The sequence below is a fragment of the Catharus ustulatus genome, chromosome 3, assembly GCF_009819885.2.
Source record: "Catharus ustulatus isolate bCatUst1 chromosome 3, bCatUst1.pri.v2, whole genome shotgun sequence".
NCBI classification, from domain to species: domain Eukaryota; kingdom Metazoa; phylum Chordata; class Aves; order Passeriformes; family Turdidae; genus Catharus; species Catharus ustulatus.
The window spans coordinates 68,750,735-68,776,482 of NC_046223.1; the positions used below are offsets into that span (position 1 = coordinate 68,750,735).

General features: G+C 39.1%; 2 protein-coding genes across 2 annotated transcripts in view; one reads left to right on the forward strand and one right to left on the reverse strand.

Moving 5' to 3' along the window:
* Nucleotides 1-25,748, reverse strand: part of NT5DC1 (5'-nucleotidase domain containing 1) — a 125,673-nt gene that overhangs the window by 8,655 nt on the left and 91,270 nt on the right. The window contains exons 9-11 of the mRNA XM_033054795.2: nt 10,030-10,148; nt 9,034-9,192; nt 3,191-3,359 (exon numbers count right to left, since the gene is read on the reverse strand). Coding sequence (XP_032910686.1) covers nt 3,191-3,359; nt 9,034-9,192; nt 10,030-10,148 — 447 coding nt within the window. The remainder of the gene's footprint in view (nt 1-3,190; nt 3,360-9,033; nt 9,193-10,029; nt 10,149-25,748) is intronic.
* Nucleotides 21,184-25,748, forward strand: part of COL10A1 (collagen type X alpha 1 chain) — an 80,257-nt gene continuing 75,692 nt past the window's right edge. Inside the window, exon 1 of the mRNA XM_033054794.1 lies at nt 21,184-21,234. Within this exon, the coding sequence (XP_032910685.1) occupies nt 21,196-21,234 (39 nt within the window). The 5' untranslated portion in view covers nt 21,184-21,195. The remainder of the gene's footprint in view (nt 21,235-25,748) is intronic.

Sequence of the window (25,748 nt, forward strand, 5' to 3'; positions counted from 1 at the left end):
GATACAATTTTACATTGCACGCAAGATTTTAAAAATGCATTATCCTCATGCACGACACAAGCTTGGTTATCAAATCTTGAAAGTGTGAAATGAACTCTTTCTCCATAAAACATTTACATCTGCACTATTCTATATTTCTATATATTCTATATTTCATTCTCAAATGAAATTCTCTTGAGCTGCAACATCACTCAGTCTCTTCTTGCTTGCAGTAGTTTTTAATCCTGTGGCAAAGTTCACCGTTCAGAGGTTATGAAACAAATATAGAACATTAGGTTAAGAATTATGAAATTAGAAAAAAAGTTCTTTATGTTCTCCTTATTACAATTTAGAGCCCACTTCCTTAACCTTTTTTTGCAATGAATAATAAAAAAACCCCTCACCAAAATCCCTCCTATAGCTCTAAAACTCCTCATGGAATTTTTTGAAGTGTGACTTCTATAAAAATACCAAACATAGTGAGATTTAAAGGCAAAGCATTAGCTTGAAATACTTGTATCATATTTTTGGATCAAAGAACTGTTAATCAAAAAACCTGTCTGAAATGGTATTTTTGAAATTGTTGAAAATACTGTTGGAATACCTGTATGATGTAGGGAATACAATTATTAACATGGGGATCTGGAAATCTGATCACATGGTCACAAAGTAGTGGTTACTGTCTTTGAAGGTAAAGTTTGGATTATTTAGGTAGGAAAGATAAGAGTAATCCTCTACTTGGCTCATATCTTAACCTTCTGAAGTGGAGAAGGATGTCCTGGAAACTGTGGTTTATGCAGAATGTCATTTTTCAGAGACATCCCTACACCTTTTAATTTCCATGCGGGAGCTCTAAATTAACATTCCCATGGTAAGGGATCCCAGTTTGGAAAATCTGTCTTATGAAATCATTGTGCTTTAAAATGCTCAAAATCTGTAAGGAAGCTGTAAATGAGGAGAAACTGAACAGCAGAAAAGTGGAGAAACAGATGGATTTGTGAGTGAGGCATGTAGAATAGGAATAGGGATATTGGTGTCTACTATTTTATTAACCATATACTGTCAGTATAACATATATCTGATTAGCACTCCAAACTGACGGAAGTACACAGAAGGTATTGAAGAAGGTATCCTTTAGGCAATTTTAGCAATAAATGAAATATACTTTTTCATGCACAAAGAAATTGCCATTTGCTCTCCAGGGACTCTCAGGAGAATTTAGATGAATACCTTCCTTGTCAGAGGTGAGATTCAAGTTCAGAACTTCTAGTGCATCTTTGAACTGGTATTGAGTAAGTGAGTTACTAGTATGGAGTAACGTTGAATAGTTTTTGGAATCATCTATTTCAATGTGTCTTGAGAAGTAGACCAAGCTGTTCTTTATGCACAGATACTCAATGCAGCCAAACAACAAGAATCAATCTAAAGTCAGCAGCGCAGCCATCTGCCACATTTCACCAAATATTTTTGCAGATCACAAGCTGTTGGCGTCCTGACTTGTATGTGGCACTTACTACTGCTCATGTAGGTGGACAAAAGCCAGGTCAGACATCGTTGATAGAGAAACCCTTGCCAACACCCAGCTCACAGGAGGCTGCAGCACACCTCCAGTGTGAAGGGCAGCTTGTTTGGCTGGGTAAAGACTGAGCCAGCTGGAGTTGAGCTCTCACAGTCAGCACACTGCTGGCCAGGAGCTGGGTTCATGTGGTCAGCATGGTGGCAGGGGATCTTGAGGAAAGGCCTGAGTTTTTGCAGCTTGGCAGCGGAAAGTCCTCTGTTGGTAATTAAAGCAGATGAATGGAAAAGGAAAAGCTGGAGAACATCAAACTTGCAAAAGCCATTTCAATCTCTTCTAGCTAGTTATTCCCAAATAGCTGCAGCTAAGATATGACTTAAAACTGCAGCCAAAAACTTCAGGGCTTGCCAAAGCAGGGGTTCTCACAGCTTGCTGTGACAGGAGTCAGACAAGGTATTCAAGAGGAGTCAGGAATTCTTTAATATCCATAATAATGAACATCTGCTCTTCCACACAAACGAACAAGAAACACCACTCTCTGTAAGAAAAGAGAGATGCTCTCGTACCTTCAAGTCTGCTGTCTGGCAGACAGCCACAAGTTTAAAACATTATTTCTCCCTTGTCCTTTAGCACTGGGTTCTCCCTGCCCCAGCACTGGTTCAATGCAGTGAGGGACAGCACACAGTGACCCTCCTAATGGAGAAACAACCTTTGCAAGAGCTGATGACAGGCAGCTATCCTGCTCACTAACTCCCAGATATGCTTCATGGGTTCCCACCCTTTCATCTGTAGCTGGAAAGCTTGTCATACAATTGTGGTTGAGATCCCTTGCTTGTCCTTTAAACTGAGCTGTGGTTGGGGGGTAGCTGGCTGGGAGGCACAGCTGTTTCAGACTGTGGCTGACTGTTTTCTCCTGGCCAACACTTCCAAAGCAAGCCACAGTATGACCCTGGAAAAGGTATTAGATGGGAGTTTTACAGAAGTCACCTTTCTGTTGGCATTTTCCATTAGACTGAAACAGACTACAAAATGTCAAATATCAGAAGCATAAAAAAATTGTGGCAGTCTATGATTTTCTGTTTTCAGATATCCACATATGTAAAATAGAGTTGCAAGGGAAAGATCTATTACGTATCTTGCTGTAGAAGTCACTGCTGGGCAAGTCTGAAATGCTCTCTTGCAACAAACCTTTTATTCTTTGGTCTTATGCACGAAGCAGGCAAAAGATGCTGAAGGGAGGGGTTAGTAAAGTAAATGCAGCTGATAGGGGAAGTGTAACAAGCCAGATCAGTGAGAAACATTTTTGCAAGTATAACATTCTCAAATAACTTTGCGTGTTGTTTGTTTGGAAGGTATATCACCACTGAAAATAGAAACAGCAAATCACAGTGGGGAAGTAGGGACCAAGTTCAGAAACTGATCTACAGTCTGGTAAATGTTGCACCCTATCTCTAACAGAGAATCAATTAAACACCTTGTATTTGCAGACACAAACATAATCCCTGGTCTATCAGGCAACAATTAAAAGCACAAACATCAAAGTAATCAATGTCCACTAGAGCTAAGTGTTGCATCATATGAACAGAGTATTTTGAATGTATTTTAAATACATGTAATCTCAAAACTTGATCTACAGCACTACAAACTTTGAATACTGCATGTTTATTAGAAAAAACCCTCAAACATCTTCCTTACCTGCTATTGCTTCCAGACTAGGGATTGCAATTGTGCTGTAAGTGCTAATACATTTACAGGACCATGTGTGAACTAAGGTCTCCTCTGCATTTTCCAGGCCTGGCAATCTGTCCATGAAGAATGAGCCCCACTGTTTAGATACAAAGTAAGGAACTTTGAGCGGATCTCCCTGAAAGAAAAATAAAAATAAATAAATATGTAAGCTAAAAAAAAAAAAATCAGCATTAGTTTAAGGACCTCTAGTAGTGTTTTTTTGTTTTCGATAGTGTGAATTGCCTGTTGTCCTTCTCTGCTGGAGAAGCTGTGCTACAGCTGGGATCTCCTCCTGGGGGAAAAGGAGCTTCCTGATGCTGGGTGGAGTAACTGCAAAGAATGCATCATGCCACCTGTGTTATCTGTTTCTGAGCTGAGGAATGACAGAAAACAGAGCCACAAAATCCATGGAGAGACAGTCAGTTACCTATAAAATTGTGGAATATTTATTTTCTAATGTATATTTTCAGACAACGGCATCTAGACTAATTGTGTTTTAAAGAAAGCATTAAACCAGCATTGGGAAAACTGACTTTTTACCAGTTCATCTTGAAACTTGCTATATACTACTATGAGCAATCAGAAAAAAATGCCATCATAGAAAGATGAAAACATGAGAAACAAAACTACACTATGGAAAATCTGTTATAGTAATTTGTGTGCAAATTAACGTCTCAGACCTGCAGACCACAGAACAGATACTGTAGTTTGTGCCTCCAGATTTGTGAACTTCTGTACTTTATTCTCCATTTAACTCCTCTCTCAAAAGTTTTGAGAATCTGCTGGAATCATTTGTGTTTATGACAGAGGCCTGTACCTTTTAATCACAAGGAAGCTGTTGAGGCAGCTGAACAGACCACACCAGTGAACACAGAGCCACTCTCTACATGAGTCTGTGTTACAGTTTTTCCTTTGAGTATAGATGGGGGAATGTACTGATTTCAATAAAAGCAGATATTAACTTCTGTCTTCTCATGTAAGTAATTTGGGAAAAAACCCTCCTATCTTTCGTTTCAAAATAAGCATTTAACTGAAGTTCTGCGCTTTTTTTTTTTACTTTTTCTTTTTTATTTTTTGTGGACAGGTTACTTTCTTTTTCTCCCCACTAAATCTTATCTTTCCATGCAAATCTCAGGACTTTACATCAGTTATAATTAAGTGTAGACGCTCTGATGAATTAAAATCTCTTTGCCAGCTGGATGACACATGAAGAAAACTCTTAAAGCTGTTCAGGTGATTAATCAAAACAACCCCAGTACTGGCCCACATTAGCTTTTGTATGAAAGACAGGGCCCTGTTTATTGACAGAAGAAAGATGTGAGGGTTCTGCTTTCTGAAGTAGATGTTAGTTCAGTAGACAATTAAAATCTAACTTTTAGTAAACCTTTTTGCAGAGGTTTGCTTCTAGAGTGGGATTTTCTTCTTTATTAAGGAGGATGGAGTTGAATTTTGCATTTACAACCCAAGCCCCTGTTGAAATCAAACCCAGTTAGATATGAGATTTGTCATCAAGTCACCTGGTGCAGAGCTCCCATCATTTTGCTGTTGGCTTACCTCTTTATGTCAGGGAGGTCTGGCAGGTTAAATCTCAATTTAAAATCTCGAAAGAGCAGTTGAAACTTTGACCACATCCCTAGGAAACACACTGCTCCCCCTTCCATCCCTACTGATGCCCTGAAGATGTCCTTATCTCAACTGCAGCACATAGCCTGCAATGAAGGACAGACCACACACCACGAATCTGTACATCTGTGAAATGAGGCAAAAGTCTCCTCTTACTGCAGCCACTCACATGCCTGGAGGCACATGCCCAGCAGCAGGGCTGAGGCAGACCCCAGGTACAGAACTGTGGCTGCTCTCACAGCGGACAGTAGATCCTGCCAAGTGCTGGGCAATCCCTCTTTCTCATGCAAATCCCCCAGGCATATGGATTTGCTCTCAAGCATACTGCTCAGACAGCAGCAGGTCAGATGTTGATTGTGTCAGCTGAGGGTACAAAGCCTCAAAGAAAACCTCTACACTTCAGGGAAATAGGGATGGTACCAGAAATTCCCATGTTCCAGGGCTTTCCATGTCAAAACACCTGGAGTACTCACTACCAACTTTGCTTTGCTAACTCTAAACAAATAGGGCCTGTTAACAGAATAGATAGAATCCGTTTATAGGACCCTTGGGTAATGCAGACTTGTCAGCTTACAAATGACCTTTCTGAAATACAAATTAGCAGGGAGTCAAGCTCTGAAGTTTTTCTACATTTGGTAAAGAGGTAAAAGAAAAAACTGTGTAAAGGAGACAGGAGTGAAAGATCAAGGTGTTAGTATTTTTAAGAGCTTTATTTAGAGGAAGATTTGCCATCTATGCTATCATCTTCACAGCAAGCACAGAGCATGAGGAATACTTTACTGAGTGATGGTAGTGATGATTGTATGCTTTGTCCCGAGGTAGTAACACTGACTCTTGATGCCAGAAAAAAAATCAGTGCTCAAAACACATTTTTCTGGTGCAACAGTATTTGAGATGTTTCTGTCAGCACTGCTGTGCTGACCAAAAAAACGGAATGTCCCTGAATTACACACCCATGCTGGATGTGCAAATGGACAAGTCAGCCACTGGTCTGAATTTTGTTGCACAGAACTTGTCCTCTTACACATCATGCAAATATAAATCATTTCACCCATGATTATTGTACCCAAACTACAACAGGGATCACTACAAGCAAATAAATAAAATGTGCTGCACTTCAGGGTATTGCTTTAACTCACCGGGCTTCAAAACAGCACATCAGTGCATTCCTAAAAGTACTTGTGCCAAAGATAAACAGCCATGAAGAGACAAACAGAGTCAAAAGACATAAAGTTAATAGCCTTGTCTATGGTCACACCAAGGGACTTAATGGAAATTCAGGGGGATAACAGCCCTGACTTCTACAACAAACCAGTCACTAGGCAATATTGTAGAAATTAAGTTTTCCTTCTACCTACAAAGCTATCATCTATATCCATTTGATTTCTGCTCCATTCATTCATATAGCCCAAGGTTTTATACACCGACAGTTCCTCTGTAATAATTTTCCTCGAAATCCTAGGACAAACTCCAGATTTCCTTTGAGTTTTCCTTGATGGAGCTGATCACACATTTAAAGAACAGAATGCAAAACCAAAGCCTCCAGCCAAACAAACCCACCCCCGATTTTGGGGAAACCTTGTTTCAACACAATGTCTTGTATTTTTTATTCACCCTGCATGCTGCAATTTACTTAGGAGCCAAGTAACTGCACAAACAGTTTTTAGTTTGCTATTCTTTTGCTTATTTGGTTATGACTCACATACTTGAAAGTACTGCAGTTGTTACTGTAATTTCACAGTTATGTTTATCTGGCTTATATAATGCATTTAACTGAAGGGAAAAAACAAAAACTGCAAATGAAAATGGAAATCACAAGTCTCCCACTTGGTGTGCCAGGAGGATCTTTTCTTCCCGTCTCTCTGCTAGTGATGAAACACCAGTCAATCAACTAAAACCAGATTTTTGTAATTTCTTTCTGAAAGATGCAACTGACGATTAAAGTAATACTTTATTACTATAATAGTATTTTGAATAGCATTGAGAGTTGCATCATGTATTAAGTTTTCAGTGCCTCCCTGCACACACAGCACAGCATGAAAAATCTACAATAGTACTGTATTTTATTGCCAATGAATACTAAGGCTGATTATCCAGATGAAATCTAATCTGTGACTAATTTTCCAGAAACACCTGACTTTGTACAATCCTTTGAATTGGCTTTTCTCTCTTCTTAACCAAAGGGTTAATGGGAGAAGTTGCTTGGGAGAATGAAAATAAAACTCTCATAGGCTTATAAAGGAAGTCCCTTTGAACTAGTCCTGTTAAGTTAGTGGTGTCCAGTCAACTGCAGAGATATGGATGTGACCTGTTGTTCAGACTCCAGTGAGCAGAATGGTAATGAAATAACACCACTGACCTGCCATGGCCCCCCTGGTTCAGGTTCCTTTAATCAAGGCAATTCATTTCTCCCTTGCTTACTTGCTGTCACCGGTAGCGGATGTAAACGGAACAGGGGTTGCATGTGGTAGGGGTGGTGTCTCCTTGAGATTCTGCAATCTCTTATCAAGAATGCTACAGTGTCAGTGAAATGTCAAGCACCTGTCTAAAAGTCTCAATTTGCTGCTTGACAACTGCTGCGATAGAGAAGATGGATCTGCAGTCGAGCAGAGGTGTTGCAGCAAGGGAAAAACCAAATCGTCACTGTGGGCTCAGAAATGCATCAATCCGATACGCTTTTCTTCCAGGAAAAGAACCACTTTCTGTCCCTCTGTTTGGAAATGTGTCCTTCAAAGTATATATTGGATGTGCTTAAGAAACTATGTTGAACAAATACCCCGAACCTTAAATTTTATGCAGAAATGTCCAGTCACAGAATGAACAAATTTATGGAAGATATTGAGTTATTTTTAAAGCATTAATTATTCAAATCAAGTTTTATTAACCTATAAGTACTACTAGCTCTTCCTCCCCCACCTCACCTTCCTACTGAGAAACACTTTTTTTTTTATAGGATATGGAATTTTTAAACTTCATTTTTGTTTTTTAGAATCCAGGAAAACATTAACGATTACATTTCCTTATTTCCAAGAACTGAAATGTCCTTGACTGACCTTAGTTTAGAAATCAGTGGATAGTGGGGGAAAATATGAGATATGTCTATTAAAAAAAATAAGATATAGATATCAATGCCTACATTGTTTTAGTGCCATTGAAGAGACCCTTTTCTCCATTAAAACCAGGAGATTTTACAACACACAGACTAAAAACATACCAAGTATAAATGCAACCCCAAATCTTTTCCATTGGTAAGTTAACTTTTAATCACAAAGAGTAATTATTTCAAAAGAAAAAATAAAGTTTAGTGCTTTACAAAGAAAAGTGTGAAAAGCATATATATTTCTCTGCAATGAGAAGAAAACTACCTATTTATTTAGTAGCATATGAAATGAAGAGACACTCCAAATGGAGACTGAAACTTCACTGTAATTCCTACCTACATGGGACATGCTGGAGGTGCAATGCTACCTCATTATCCATCTCAGTGCTTTTCCTCTCTACTTTGCTCTTTGGCAGGAGAGGAAAGGATAAACCATAGTAACTTCCAAGTGCTAAGGCCCTGCTTCCCAATTGTGATCAACCTGAAAATCATATCATTTATCTGAGGCAACTATCATTAAGTCAGCACTGGGCCAGCTTTTGAAGCAGTCTCTCTTATCTGAGCACAGCTGTCACCAAAATAACAACCTGTGAGGGAAGTAGCAAATTAAAAGCTCTTTGTATATCAGGAAAGCACAAGCAAACCATATTTCACACAGAGAGAAAGCAACCTTCAAAACAACATAATAAAAATTCCTCCGTGTTTACAGTTGGCCACAACATACAAGGAAATCTCATGAACTCAGCAGAGTTCAGGTGTAGGACTTGGGATAAGTGGGCATGAAATTTCTCCTTGTGGGATGGAGGCATCTTGTTACTAAAAGGGTTCTCGCTTAGGGAGAGCACATACAGCTCCTTTCCCGAGATCCATGGCTTAGGTCCAGGTAGAGGTGCTGTGTCACCCATGCATTGCTGAGCTGGGAGAGAACAGCATCCTCCTGGTAAGACAAGGAGGATACACCTGAGGCGGATGCTGATGCTGCCAGCACCCTGGTAAGACAAGCAGGTTCTTTCTTAGTGCAAGTGACTTGAGGCTTTTTTGCAATTTACTTTATTCTGTTCCAGGAAACATCTGCAGGAACCCTTACCTCGTATTTTCCTTTCTTCTCCAAGGGCTCAGATTCAGCCTTTGCAGGCACTGTACCTTTGTCCCCTAAAAGCTCTTCCAAGATGAAGACAGTTTCCCAGTTGCTATAGTGATGAGCTGGGAAAATATCTGAGTGCATACTGTCACCAAAATAAACAACCTGTGAAGGAAGAAGCAAATTAGAAGTTCACTGTATATGAGGAAAACACAAGCAAACTGTATTTCACTGAGAGAGAAAAAGAGCCTTAAAACAACCTAATACAAATTCCTCCATGTTTACACTTGGTCAAGACATGCAGAGATCCTATTAATGTCAAGCTTGTGGTTTTATCTTCATTCTGCTCCATAAGGGAAAGGCTGGCCCCACACACCCTCCTTGCTCTCCAGGGGCATTGGAAAGGGATGCCTAACTAGGACCAGCAAAAGGAGATGTGAGTTTTTTGGATGACAGAAATAGCCTGATGGGAAGCAGTAAAAAGACTACCAAAAGAATACACTAAATTGGAAAAAGTTTTAGACTGCACTGAAAAGAAGACAGAATATTCTTCTTGGTGACTTAAAACTCTTCTGTGCCCTGGAAGGAATTAATTCACTATGAAAAATTGTGTTCACCATCTCTAGTGGCATTTTCAACTATCCAGACCTGTACTTAACACATTCCTAGTTTTCACTGATGACATCTTTATGATTTATTTCCTCAGGGACATTTCCTGATTACAACCTGATTCTTCCCAAAGCTGCTGAAATGCTTAACCGTGCATACAGAAATTTACATCTAGCAAGTTTGCATAAATTTACATCTAGAAAGTTTACACATTCTACTGATAAGAAGACACATACACTATTTCCTGTTCTGGGCTGCAGGCTGCTGGACAGCAGCAAGAGTAACCAGAAAGAAGTTTGTGACCAATCACATCTATAACTTTAATGAAAGTTTGCCTGGTGAATTCTTGAGTGAAACAGGGTATTTTCAGAAAGATTTACTCTCACAACATACCTTGGGATCCAACTTGCCAGTCATCTTCTTCAGTAGATCATAAAGCTGGATAGCATTACCTTGGGAATACCAACCAGGCTTGTCCAGTGATAGCAGAGCCTCCTGCTCCTCATCATTTTCTGAAATCACCAAGCCAAATTGCATGCTGTTAGTGAGACCAGTCCATCCTCCTGTACTTGTGAGATGTGTGACAAGTTGCCTGTGCACAGCTGGTCTATTTTGACATTAAACCAGCTCCAGTGTCTGGCTCGAGTTCTGGTACTGACTGTGGATTCAGTCAAGGTGTTTGGTAGCTGGGGGGAGGCAGACATTTGTGAGAAAAGAAGCAGCTGGGCCTTGTGTGCACTGGCTACAGAAGAAGACCTAGGGAATTAAATTCATGGACTTTGCCACCCAAACACTGCAGCAGTGAATGCAGGAGGCCATACAGAGCATACATGGAGCTGCTACAGATGAAGGTGAAACCATGAGATAAAACAGACTGTAAGGGATAGCATGTACCTTTCCATGCATAAACATGATCCAGAGTTTTTAAACACTGACATAAACCCAACAAAACAGACTGAAGTAGCTCTCCGGGCATTCATCAGCCTTAGATCAGCATAAACAATGAGCAGTTCCAGTTATCATCCAGTTTCGAAGAAATAATGAGTGGAAAATGACAAGCGGACAAAAACCCCAGTGCTGCTGCTGGTGGTATAATCCACACTGACACATACCCACTCTGGCAGTGTCAGCAAATTAGAAAAAGTCAGTAGAAACTGGAACTCCCTGGTCATCACCCAGCCCTGCCACAGGCTTTGTCTCTGGCTGGTTCCAAAGCATGGATCTGTCCCAGTGTCCACGTAACTTTGTTGCTTTTTCAAATCCATGTGCTATTGCCAGATAAACTCTATCCTCTTGCTGGAGCCAAAATAGTAGCCTCAATGAACCGATAAACTACAATTTCATCAGACATATTAATATGAATGTCTGTTGTCTGTTGAACTGGTGAAACAAAAGGTTGATTTTGTTATTTAGTTTCAAACATGTTTTAGATTTATGCTAGAGACAGAAGAGTTAGAAACCAATACAGTACTTAGATCTGACTTAGTTATAACATCAGAATTTCAGTTTTTCCCTTGTTTTATAGAATTTTTCAAAGTACTTAAAATACTTTAGGAATAAAAGGAAAAGAGCAATTTCTGCTTGGTTAGAGACCGCTGAAAGCTGAAATGCAAATTTTGGAGAACAGTGAGATGCTAAGACAATCTTATGCTTAAGAGCACTGAAGATGTACATGGTGCAATACATTGGTCTTTGAATGAAATTAAAAAGGAGCAAAAAGAGGGACATGGGTATGTAGACAGACAAATGAAACCATTCTTTAATATTATGAATTTGAAGAAATGGAGACAAAACAATTCTATATTAAGAGTGTTTTATAAAATAGGAAAAAACAAGGAAGTTCAAAGTTGACATTAACAATTCATGTAGAACTTGTGTGGAAATGTCTTTTCCTTTGTTCTTCTTCAGGAATGTAATACTAATCACAATAATAATAAATATGACAGCATCCATTAAAAAAAAAAAATTCCTGACTATGAAAACCTTTGATCAAACAACTTTTAAGTAAACAGAAGTTGTGATAACAGTAAATTTATTTTATTTTCCTTGTATTTTTAGACATATTTTTTCAGACATATTTGGATAGTTGGCTGAACAAGTAGACACAATCTTCAAGTGACATGGACATAGAAAAAGAAATTTAGGAAAACAACTCTTTCGAAACGCTATTAAGTTTTTTGAAATTTTTGAAGATTTGTATAGCTGTTATTGTCTCTCCATTCAATCAGGAAAATGCTGGAGAAAAATTAAACTTTTATGAGGTATTTTCTGAATGACATTGCATTTGCAAACAGAAGCCCTATGTATTACAGTTTCAGGAGGCTCAGCAAAGAGCAAATCTCTGCTTTCTACCTCTTATGGAATGGCAGGAGGGGAAGTCCTGACTGCAACAATTCACTCTAATTACAAGGTAGAAGACTGCTCACTTGTGAGGGCTATTACTGTCACCCCTAGCAATGGAATTCATCTCACTTGACTCAAGGCTTTCGGAATTTAGGCTTCTAATTCACAGTTACAATTGAATTAGTTGGCCAGGAACCTGTGGGAGGCATGAGAGGGTGCAACAAGAATTTTCTGGGATGCCAGCTATGGAGAAGGGAAGGATTTAATTAAGCAAGAAACTCAGTTTTTAGGTAATGAAATAAAGAGAAATCAATTTCCTCTTTAGAAGGAGGCAGCAAACAACACTGAGATGTCTAGTTCATTACGGGAACACTTTGATTTGGAATGAGCTTCATAAATTTGAGGAATTAGGAAAGGTCCTTTAAAATATTTGAGATGTAGGTTTATTGGGATAACAGCTCTGAATGGACAAATCTTGTCTTGAACCATCTCATATGACTGCTTGTTCTCACACATCGAGGGCTGACTGTGTCAATTTTATTACTGTAATCTGGAGTGGAAGGAAATGGGTGGTGGTTTAGTTGTGATATGCCATTAATGGGAACAGTTTCTAATTCACTTATATTGGTCCAGTGGCAAAGTACAGCTAAGAAAATTATTCTTCAGCACCACCTTTCAAGGCTTTTTGTAGGAGTTCTGCCATGTAAAAATTGATACACAACAACTTAAAAACCCATCAATGGCTCTGGCCTTGTATCCTTCAGCTACATGACAGCACTGAAGAAATCTGAAAATTTCTTGCAAAAACACTGCATAAATGTGATTATGGTAGTTCCTAACATCTATTAGATATCCCAAGCTGAATGCTGGCTACACTCAGTCAAGAGGAAAACTACTGCTGACCTTCTTTCCACTTTGCTGTTATTGATTCTTAAAAGTTCATTCAAAGGTCAGAAATGCTATAAATATTCTTCCAGCAGGAAGAAACACATAGGTGGGGATGCTTTAGGTCTTATAAACTAGGAGGAAAAGGAGATGTCCTGACAATTTCAAACAGATTGCATAACTAAAAAGAATTTCTCTGATGATATAGATAGAGTGATTTGCTTCCTTTTAGAAGCCTCAACACTGAAAAGCAGATTCCTGGCTGTAGACTGAAAACATGTCACATCAAGGAATGTAAAGGTACCAAGCAAGTAAAATCGAAATAATTAAACCCAGAAAACTCTAAAACACTTGCCCAAAGCTGTGATTCAGAGCAGTCTTCCTGAAGGGAAGTTACTGTTCCTTTTTAAAAACAACGAAAGCTTGACTCATGCTGGGGCAATAGTAACATTGCTGGGACGGCAACTTCCATATAGCTTTGTCTAACAGCTGGGAAATGGTTTCCAATTCAGAAATATACTTTCATCACCAATAAAAGATAAGTTTTTTCAGATAAACCAATACACTAACAAGACTCAGTACCTTTTCTCTTGAGAGAATTTTCTTGCCTACCTTTAAATGTACATTGCAGCTTTAAAACATGGCCTGAGGAACATCTGGTTTCATTCTGAATGATTATGCAAAAAGTAATCAGCTTATTCTCATTTAAATGACAACTGATGGTAATTTACTTTGGCAAAGAGTCACTTTTTGGGAAAGACTTTGTACAGCCTGCTTAGTGCCATCTGTTCTGCGTCCTCTAATGGGTTATACCTGCTGAGATGGAAAGGGTCTGAACCTGGGGATCCATCCCCAGCCTGGCTGGTGTTTACACTGCTAGACTCCAGGCATGGGATAGGGCTCTCAGTTGGGAAGCACGACGTCAAGAGAGAAGCTCAAGTGAGGGCAAATTTATGCTTCAACTGTTATTCAACTATACTGAGCCACACCTACACCCAGATTAATTTTCATCAGTTCACCAGCCCTGAGGCCTCACCCCATGCTGTTCCTCCAGCTGCCCTGGATGCCCTGCAGTGAGTGCTGGCTACACACTGGGGCCAGGACCTGCTAGTGACTCACCAAAGAGCCTGAGGACAGCTCACATCAACTTGACTGGGCAGATACCAGGGGAAGAAAGCAATTCCAAGTGCTCATAGGCCCTGTCAGCCAAAAGTGTGCAGGCTTTAACCACAATGTGCATGCAGCTCACCTACAGCCTGTCTTTCTGCCTTTCCCTGGACAGCCTTTAACCCATTTCCACACAGACCTAGTTAGACTGGTTATTAGGGTTACTGGTATTTTTTTTCCCCTTTGAGCTGTGCAGTAGAATGAAAAACATGTGTCAGCTCTGTCACTGCTCATGCCTGTACCTGCTCCTGCCTCTTCTTGCCCATGGGCAGCTCTGGTGGGCTCCCTTTGCCTGCAGGCACCTCATGCAGATGGGCTCATGTGCTCAGAAACTGAAGCTCTGGTTACCTACGTGGGGTTATTGCAAAACAAATCCATTCTATGGTCCACAACCATCATATTGATATGCCTCTGTGCAATTTAAAATAATGCCATTTCAGACCCTGAGGCCATTAATATAAAAGCTAGGTTATGTTCCAGACTTGTAAATATTCTGATTTTGGACAGCATTTTGAGCTCACTTAAGAAAGACAAACTCCTTTCCAAAAGGGAAATCAGGGCAGGAAAGTGCATTGTTTTACAAGGACAAAGGGACCTGCACAGGGTTCTTCCAATTGTAAAGGTATAACAAGATGGGATGACATAAGCTGCGGAGTTTCCCTGTGGGCATGTTCTCCATGAAGAAAACAAGCACTTACAAGATTCCCAGAGGTAAAACTTCATACCCTATGGGCACCCTTCTTAGGGTATCACCCCAAACTCTTGTGTACAGACCAATCAACTTTGCTGTGTGGTTTCCAGGATTCACTCAGGTATTAGTGTGTGTTTTGCCATCCCTGAATTACTTCTGTGAAATCCATCTGCCCATGCATCAGCACTTGCCAGTCCCATGTCTGACGGCAGGGAAATGATAAAGAACAAATTATTCCCTTAACATGATGTGCTGAAATGAAAGGTTAAGGCATCCCAAAGTGATTGGTGATTTTGGCCATCTCCATACTTGGCTGTCCAAACGGTTGTGGGTTCCCCCCCCAGAAAAAGCCTAAAAATCACCTCCTCTCCTTGCCTTTGCACCATTTTGCCTTTTTTGGGGTGGTTTTTGGTTGGTGAGATGGAGGCTGGACTAATCAAAGTAAAAACTCAATTTTGAAAGCTGGAACATGATTTTAAAATTTACATAGGCAGTGATAGATCTTTCTTATGCTCAGCAATCCCAGCACATGTGTGTTTGATCATACGGAGGACTAAATAACAGTACTACTAAAAGCTGGCCAGGCTCTGGAAGAACACCACAGATAAAGCTGAGGGAAAAAAACAGATACCACCCTGTGGAAAAAACCCCAAAAACTATTTCATAATAATTCATAAGTACTGTTTATCACTTTACTAACAAATACTTTTCTCAGGAAGGATTTCTGTCCTTCCACTATTTTGTAAGCCTAAAGTACAAAATATGTATTTTCAAATTGCTCTGAGCATATATAAAAACCACAGAATCCTTTGAGTAGAAATTTTAAAAAGTCTTTATTTTTTTAGTTTTACCAGAACGTTTTATACTTTTATTAAAATTTGCCTTACTGCTTAAATTGTGCCAAGCAACAGGCTATGTAGAGATAAGACTGAAGCTTTATTTGTTTGCAAGAAAATCACTAGTTCCTTTAGAGACGTCAGCAAGTAAGCTTCTCTGAAGTTTTACTTGTTTATAAGAAAATCAGAAGTTTCTTTAGAGAAGCAAACAAATTTCTGTAGAATGTTTTGATTGTTGCATTATAGGAACTGAAAATAACAGCTCCCTACAGATAAGTAATTTGTTTTCAAAACTGTCATAGCATTAACTTTCTGTCTTCCCAGGAACAATTTGGCTAACAAAGCCTTTCTGTTTGAAACACTGATAATGATGAAATAGAAGCAAGGTTGTTTTTTTCTCAAGAAAGAAAAATCACTTTTTGGAAAATCACTCCCCTACAAGTTCATTTTTAATTGTAGTTCATGTGCAAATTTGGCAAGAGTTTTCCATAATTATATTTAATTGCAATTATAAATAAGAAAACTTCTGCTATGCAAGGCTAAGGGGAATATAAATATATAATTTAACTTCTTCACTGTAGATACTTTGTAAGGGTTTTTTGTTCTGTTTTGTTTTTTTAAACTGGGATCTTGGAAAGGTACAAAATGGTACAAAAAGAAATAAATTCCCTCTCTAGAGCAGTTTTATTCTGGATCTCATTAGTTCTGTAAAAAGATCCAGAGCCTTATAAAGGAGGAACTTTTCCCATTCAGAAAAATAATCATGTTAAAATCAGTAGAACAGTCTTCCTAGAGATTCCTTAATAATTATGGAGAGAGACAGGCTTTCCCAAAAAGAATTTCCCATTAAAATAAATTAGGAAAGGTAGGTAGTTGAGGAAAAAACCCTGACATGAACATTCCAGAAATATACAGTTCAGTTCAAGCACCCATTCATAGCTGTTGTTACCAGGGTGTACATGAGGTAGAAGCAGAACACGGAGGGAAACAGGAGATGAGATCAGGGCCATCAGACAGTTCTGACCTAACCTGTCACTTCAGAAAAATGTCTCAATTTCTCAAAATCAAAGCGAGTCACACAAAGCATCTTCTTTGCACTGTGTAATCTATAGTCTTCCAATTTATCTGAACTTTTTAAGCCTCTCTAGTAATACCTCCTGAAATAAGTCATATTGAAATTTGTTCTTGGATCATACTTTTTCCCACTGAAAATTGACACTGAAGTGTAATGGGGAAAAATTCCCTGCCATCATTTACCTTGGCCTTAGACTTAAAAAAAACAACCTCAAGGACCAAAAAAAGAACAAAAGTTCTTTAATCCTCAGTTACAGAAAAATGAAGAATGTTTTCCTATATCTTAATACTTCAGGTATAAAATATATAAGAAAACTGGAATAGACAATTTGATTCTGAAGAAATGTACCCCCACACAGCAATATAGGGACCCTGCGGCGAGGATCCTTAAATTTTCAATTTTTCAATTCCCTAAAATACGTTATTTCAAAGGGAAAAACGATTGCTTAGGAGACATGAGCATGCATGGTTATCGCACTTACTGATTTACCTGGAATACACAATATGAATTAACTTTTATATGAAAACTGTTTATACAACTAGGTTGATTTATGATTTATAAGCAGTTCAATCTTTTTTTCTTTTTTTTCCTATCTTATTACACTATCTCAGATCCCTACTCCAATTTTATTGATTTATTCTGTCTGAAGTTCCAAATATTGGCTGCCTCTGAAGGGGGGTAGTTTTATATCAACCTTTAAGAACTAACTTAAGATTTAAGATTCTAAATGCAGAAAAATAAATTTGGGAATTAAAAATAAAAAAACAAATAAACAAACCCCCACATCTCTCTGCCTGTTAGTAACTGTATAAGTATAGCTGTAGATAGTGGATATTAAAGCCTTGCTCAGCTTTTGCAATTAAAAAGAAGACCCCCACCCAAGCCCAGTATTTCTAAGGAAAACTGGATGCCTTCGAATAATCTTTCTTTTTCTCTGGAAATAAAAGCTAATATCTGAGACTACTAAGAGAGGGATTCTGGCTTCTGTTGACCCAAGAATTCTTTTTATCTCATGGCAGCAGAGAAGCATTTAATTACACATATAAAATTCATACTGATATTAAACCCACTTGAATACAGCTGTCAGGGAAGACACTACCTTGGCTTTGCTTCATACATATATTAAATAGTGAGTATTTTTATAGGTTATTCATAATAATTGGTACTTCAAGTAACAATCAAAGAAAAAAGTATTTAATTAAAACATAATGGCATTAAATAGTTAAGGACCATTTTCTCTTAGAAAATACAGTAACTGCCACTAATAGTTTAAAATCATAGATATGAAAGAATACAAAATATACCCACAATCACACTGGGTGGTTTTGTTCAGTAGCAAATACACTTTTTTCCTGATATATTTTCTGCCTTGTATTTTTTTCCCTTTGCTAAAGAAAATGTTCAAGAGGCATCAAAAGAGTTTGAGACCTAACAGTGATTTTAGACTCTCCCCTTGGAGTCATATCTCTGTTCACATATATCACTGAATCCTAGTGGTGATTTTGCAACTTTTTTTGCAATGAGAATGATTTTATTACAGTCTCTACTGCATTTTATATTATTACTATTTCTTCTAGACAAAAACATTACAAAAGAAGGGAAGGAGAAGATGCGAGTATGTGATGGAAGAGAGAAATGTGACAACAAGTTCACTCTTGAGGTCTGGGGACAATTTAATGTCCCTGTGGATCACAGTCATGGATTAATTCCAAGGAGGGGCAAAGAGTATGGCAGGGTTAGAACTACTGGCAAAGACTTAAGCTGTTTAAGGTCTGCTAAGGAGCCAGGTGTGTCAGGTAACACCATGATGAAAATCGACACGAAAGCTTGTTCCTGTAGGATCTGTTGAGATACAGTACAACTCCATATTTAACAAACAAAATAAAAAATGTTAGGAAATGAATGTTTTTGCAAACAGGAAGAGTTCTTACATGTGAAACAGCCATTGTAAATCTCAGAACAATGCTACTGGGCTGGAGATGGCAAGTAAAAATGGAAACTATTCCTTTCTGGCAAAGTATATTTAGTTATCCTTTGAACAGAAAACTAACATGAAAGATTTGTAGTAAAGAGTCTTCTGAAGAAGTAAAAAAGAAATTATTCCTCTGATACTTCCTAAGGAACATGGAGGATAGGGAGGTGATTCCAGACAGCCAGCATGGTTTCACCAAAGGAAAATCCTGCCTGACCAACATAGTGGCTCTCTGTAATGGAGGAACTACAACAGTGGATAAGGGAAAAGCTACAAATGTCATTTATCTGGACTCCTGTAAGGCCTTTGACATGGTCCCCCCCAACATCCTTTTCTCCTGAGACCTCACCTGGAGTACAGCATCCAACTCTGGGATCTTCAGCACAGGAAGGACACAGACCTATTGGAGTGAGTCCAGAGGAAGGCCACAAAGCTGATCAGGGGGATGGAGTACCTCTTCTATGAGGAAAGGCTGAGAGAACTGTGATAGTTCAGCCTGGGGAAGAAAAGGCTTTGGCGTGACCTAACTGCTGCCTTTAAGGGAACTTACAGGAAAGATGGGGCAAGAATATTTACAAGGATATGTAGTGACAGAACAAGGGAAAATGGGTTTAAATTGAGAGTAGCTTTAGATTAGATATTAGAAGAAAAATCTTTATTGGAGAGTGGTGATGCACTGGAACAGGTTGCCCAGGGGAGCTGTGAAAGCCCCTTCCCTGGAGGCATTCAAGGCCATGTTGGCTGGGGCTTGGAGCAACCTGGTCTACCTGAAGGTGCCCATGTCCACAGCAGGGGGTTGGAACTAGACGATCCTCAAGGTCCCCTTTTAAACCAAACCAATCTATGATTACCTTTCCAGCTCCTTATCTGTGCATTTTTTGTGGTTTGCAAAACCACTTGGGTGTTTATATGAAAATGTGCTTTACCTTGTTTCTCAGAACCAAGAGCACTCTGCCACATCTCTCTATGCAGGAATTTCACAGATAAAATCTCTTGCTACTATTATTCCAGAAAAAATAATGATCTTGGAGCATTCAGCCTTTGTCTGGCAGTATCACAGAGGCATTTGGAATCTGTGGACAGTAATAATATATGAAGTGGTTTTACAGCAGATAAGAATTAAGTTAGAATGAACATGTTTGCTGAGGAAGAGAAAAAGTCTGGGGGTCGCTAACCCTACCTAGAAAAATGCGCAATGTACATACTGAAGTTTAAGACATCTGGAGTGCAATGTGCATTATAAAGATAGAATGAAGAACAAAGACAGTGAGGAAAAAGATGGTACATCACTTTTGTTTTTGAGCCTTCAGATTGCAAGAACTACAGTAATTTCACGACCATAAGGCGCACCGGACTATAAGGCGCACCCCCCGGCAAAATTCACAACTTTGTAGATCATATAAGGCGCACCGGACTATAAGGCGCACTTTTTTTTTGCAGCGAGGCTCCGCCCCCAGCTCCCCCCGCGCGGTTGCTGGACAAGGCCCCGCCTCAACCCGGCAGCCATGGGCCCCTGGGACTGCCTGGACCCGGGAGGGGGTGTACCGCGGGCCCCCTGGCCTGCCTCCAGTCAGCTGCTGTGGCACTTCCGGCTCCCCCCGTGGCTCACAGCTCACACTTCCAGTTTGGCAAATTTCGCAACTTTGTACATCAGATAAGGTGCACCGGACTATAAGGTGCACTTCCGGGTTCGGGGGAAAATTTTAGTGAAAAGGGTGCACCTTATACTCGTGAAATTACTGTAATTCCTTTTGGAACTTTAACTATGGAGCACTTAGGCTCACCTAAACAATGCAGCGTCCCACAACTGCTTACCAGCCAATAAATGTCCCTTTTTATATTCTCTGATCTATTATTTCCTGCACTTAGCGGAAGAGGCAGAGCTGCTCCTGAACAAGATGAGTCTCTACACACTTGATATTTATTCCATGTGTGATAAATTCACATCTGCTGCTTGTTGTAGATCTCCACTGCCACTTCCACTTTCCAGTTCTCCTGGGTGTTTCATAAACATTGTGTAAGCCGCGGTATTTAGAAACTGGTAAACTGAGGCAGAGATCAGCTGTCATATCAAACTGAAGCAGATCTCAGCCCAGGCTTTGGTTATGATTCCTCCACATGTTCTCAGCTCATTTCTAGGGCTCCTTTCACTACTTTCTTCCAATAGCAGATCTGCAGTACAAAAAGCAAAATGTGCTTTTCTACAAAAACCAATTCTACAGACTAACCTTAAATAAAAGCTTGACATTTTGGAGAACACACAAGAGAAATCTAAAGCTCCTTAATCAAAACCAGCACATACAGATTCATGGAAACTATGCTGAAGGGAAGCTTTCTGCATCAGTTGCCAGCTCTTGCTCTGCCAGGAATGTACCATACACGATTTTATTTTTGCTTTACTACAAACTGCCTCAATTTCCATTTCCAAATTGGTTACCAATCAAATCACAAGGTAACTCTTCATGAAGTTCTCTGTCTAATCATCTACTTCTTTTGAATTCTACAGATGATAACAATTACATGAAGAATAAAGGTGAAGAAAACTTAATGAAGAATAAGGATGAATATTTATTGTTTATACACATTGTATATGTCAAAGAATGGTTTTTCCCCCTGCAAAGTCATACTGGTAAGTCTCTCATTTCACAGGTAATTTTTCTTTCTTCCAGGAATTCAGTCTGGATTTTGACACAGTTTTAAGAACTACATTGTGAATTTATTTCTCACTGGTTTGCACTAAATGTCAGTGGACCAGTAAAATTTACAAACTTGTACTGATCACTGGTACTTTATTGTTTCAAAATAGACCTCTGATTTTTCACATATGGCAACACCCTTGAAATGTAATTCTAAGTCAATTTTTGTTCCAGGCAGTGTAGTGGTTTTTGCTGGGGGAGGGTTAATTTTCTTCCATGTGGCTGGTAGGGGTTGTGTTTTGGATTTGTGCTGAGCACAGTGACAAATACAGAAATGTTTTTGCTATTGCTGAGCTTACATAGAGACACAGCCTTTTCTGATCTTAGTACTTCCATGCTGGCAAGCAAAGTTGGAGGTACCATAGGAATTTGGGAGGAAACAGCTGGGACAGGTGACCCCCAATGACCAAAGGGATATTCCGGACCATCTGACATCTTGCCCAGTATATAAGGTGAGGGGAGGAAGAAGGAAGGGAGACACAGACTGATGAAGTTTGCCTTCTCAAGTCACTGTTATGTGTGATGGGGGCCTGCTGTCCTGGGGATGGCTGAACACCTGCCTGCCCATGGGAAGCTAGGAATTGTTTTGTTCTGTGGAAGTGCGCAGCTTTTGCTTTTGCTATTAAACTCCCTTTATCTCAACCCAAGAGTTTTGTGCTTTTTACCCTCTGATTCTTTCTCCAATCCTGCTGGTGGGGGAGTGAGTGGCTTGGCTGCTGGCTGGGCTGAAACCACGATAGTGAGAGGCTTGCAACTCCATATAGAAAATAGCCTCTTAAAATGATCCATTTCTCTGATACAGATTTGGCAAGAAAAAAAGCCAGGTTTTGAACAAGCTACAAATGGTGTAACATCCTACTTAGGAATAGCAACAGAGTCTGGTAATAATCTACATAAATTTATAAGCTTTCCAGTGGGGTATTTATTATTCCATGGACAAAATGAAATCTATCTGTTTAACCATCTAATAATAAAATTGCACAAAACAAATCAAATTGAAGCATGTACTCTCTTAATGCCAGAACAGCTGTTGAATTGTGCATGGTTTGCCTCCCTAGTGTTCCTTTCAGTCTTTTGAAATTTTCAATTTAGTTCTTCCCCCCAGTCACGGACACTCTTGATGGATACTCTTGTATGTGCTGGAAGGCATACAAGAGAATGAAGGTGAAAAGAAATTCATAACCATAATTCTACCCTTCTAGTTTAGAATTGTCGGTATTGGAGAAAATAACCTATATAAAAATTGCTAGACATTCTTTAGCATTTCTATGGAAAGATAAGCATGAGAACTCAAGGTATTATTTCAGAATGGGTGCTACCACTGTTACAACAAACCTGTTGGTGTTATTAGCACCATGCTCTAACCAGCGCATTTGCTTTTGTCTTCCATACAGAACTGGGTCTCCACATTCAGTGTAAAATCTTCCATATATCCCAAGCATTTTTATTCATCACATATTATTATCACACTATAAATGTAGTCTAAGTTGAGTGCTCACTGCTTTGCTTCTAAATGTTGTCTGCTTTTCTTAGAGAATATGAAGGAAAAAAATAATCTCCCTCTTAATAACGTTTTCATGTCTTGGGGAAGAATACCCTTAAGCCAGATAATCTGTTTGCTGAACACAGTTTTGTCTGGAATACAAAGTGGTCATTTAGGCATTTTGGCTTTGGTTTTGAAAACACAGACTTAGGCTATGGCAATTTATGTTCTGTGGGCACCCACTGGCAAGAGAAGATTGGGTTGACAGGCCCTTAGCTCATTCTGCTGTGAAAAGAAGCTGCATTTTTTCGGTTAATTTGGCTTCCTAAGTGTGGCAGTTTCCCTGCCTTATCTCTCTGGTACAATCCAGATCAGACTGTACCACAGTTCTACTCTCTGCTAGCATCCTGAAGTAAAAGACAATAAAGAAACATCAGAAGGTGATCACAAAACTATGACTGAGGATTTTCTGTAGATGTTGACTTTTAATGAGCTCCCAATCCATTGTGTGTGTGTTTCAAGGCATTTGACATGCTTCTCTATGAAGGAAGTTTCTTTCATTAAAATGAAACATAAACATGGTCTGAACCACTGGTATGCAGCTATTTTCCAAAATAAACAACTAATTGAGCTTATCGCTTTCAATACTTTGAAATAATTACTGGACAACTATTGAATAGTTTGATTCATTTCAGTATAGGACACATGAAGTTCATGGGTCCAATTACTTGAAATTATAAAGGATATATTAATGAACCATAAAAATTAAATCTAGCAGAATTAATTGAAATAATGTCAATTTTTCCATTATGCTAAATCTTTAAAAAGGGCTAAAAGGATTTTCACAGTCAAGACTGACAAGTCCTTATTCAAACTGAGTTTATAGTTCCTCACTGCTTCTGAATTAGGACATTAGATCTCTTAGGTGAATATGCATATCTGCCAGAGATACGATTCAGGGGAGGTCATTCAATATCTTGGTTCCTTAGCTCAAACAGAAAAGCCAGTGCTTTTGTTTTTCAACCATTTGTTTATCTGGTCTGCCTGTGGCCTCCTTGAAGACAGAAACTGACTCTTATCACATCCTTGCACAGCACCTTAAAGAATAGGGGTTTGAGCTTTATTCTTCAAGTCCTTGAATATAACATGATATAATCAATAGCCAGGATTCTGTAGTGGTGTTACTGCAGTAGTTACTGTAACTCCTTTTGAAAATGAAAATACACTCTCTGTACACAAAGAATTCTGTTTTGGAATACTTTGCAATTATGCTAAACATGTTTTCCAGTTTTAACAAAAGGAATATTGTAGATACCATGCTTTTGAAAGCAGTAATTTTAACTTTCTTTGAACTAGCTTTCTGTAATATTCTTATCAGCTCTGTGCCAAAGACGCTATTTAATATCAAAGGTAATCAGCTGAAGCAACCCCTGCTGTCTTCAATGCAGAAGCAAGTTGCAGTTTTTCACTTTTGATTTTTGGATGAATAACTTCTTATTCCTTTTATTTGCTGAGACACTTTGAACACTGTAAACATATAAAGACCTTAGCCTGACACATTTGCTATAAGTTTTTTTCTTTTAAAGGATGGGCATTGGAGAATGTGTCCACAGCCCAGCATTCTTCTCAATACTCAGCAACAAAGAGATACCTCACTTCAAACATGGTTTAATCTTTTTCTTTAAAAAATAATTTCAAGTAGACAAGGAGTTGTTTATGAACAACAATGGAAATAATGGGGACTATCTTTCTATGAAGTTGTTTCGTGCTGTGCTAGGCTCTCATGGATGTAGTTAGACTCTCATGGATGGATACTAAGATAGCTAATCAAGGGGAAGTTTATACCACAGCCTTTCTCTGTCTTGGCAGTGATAGGCCCATCTTTTCCTCTCTAGCCTGCTGAGGCTGTAATATCTCTGAGAATGCTGGGCCAGACTCAAACACGGTTGAATTTGCAGTATTGATAGCGGTTTGCGGGAGAGGATGGGTGGAAATCCCTACTCACACATACCATGAGATTGCATAATCCTCAATGTTTAGGCAAACAGTAAATGTTAAAGAATTAGCCTGTGTCCTGGTGGCTCTTCTGGCTAATATGGTTGAGCCAAAGGAGCTCAAGAAGGAGGACCAAACCCAATTTACATTGGCTGGTTCAGCTGATAACCAGGTACCTCCCACAGCCAATTTCAGGCATCAGCTGAAATCCCAGCCCTTGGCCCTTGCTCCAGGTTTACAATGAATTGCTGTAGTCAGGCCAACACAGTGCCCTCCTGCTAGAAACAGAAACAGAGCTTTGCTGCTCAAACTCCAGCTTCTGATGTGCTGTAAAATGCCTGAGTGAAACTCATAATTTGTATAGATAAATTTTTATAAATGATGCAATGACAAACTGGCCTCACAGAACTTCTGAAGAAATTACCAGGAAAGCCCATTGAAAAAACAACCCCAAACAAACAGAATAAAACACACTCATTCCACTCCTCTTCCTAAGAAAAGGAATGGCTTCCCAGCTTAGATTGCCAGGAGGAATGTGCTGCAAAGGAAAATCATTCTTTGGCTTCCATATGGTCTAACTACTACAGAGTCACAACTTGACAAACTTACACCAGTTTAACCATGTCACTGTAGTAGTGGACACTCACACTATCAGTGCGAATTGCAGTGTCCCTTGCATTTCACAAAAGGTTTATAAAAGATACACTGCCAATTAGTGATCAATTGTGTGTCCTCAATTTCTAATTCATTATTTCTGTAATAGAACAAAATTGTACAAAGCATTAGTTTTTATGAGGCAAAGACCATCAAATATGGTAGCCAAGGACTTTGGAAACTATCAGAAAAAATGAAGCCTGTGACTAACAACCTGCACTGCAAAAGGATGTGAGCATGTGCTGGCCTAACTTTATTCTGCTTTTCACACCTTTTTTTAATGCTTTCACACAGAACTTTGTACTGGACACATAA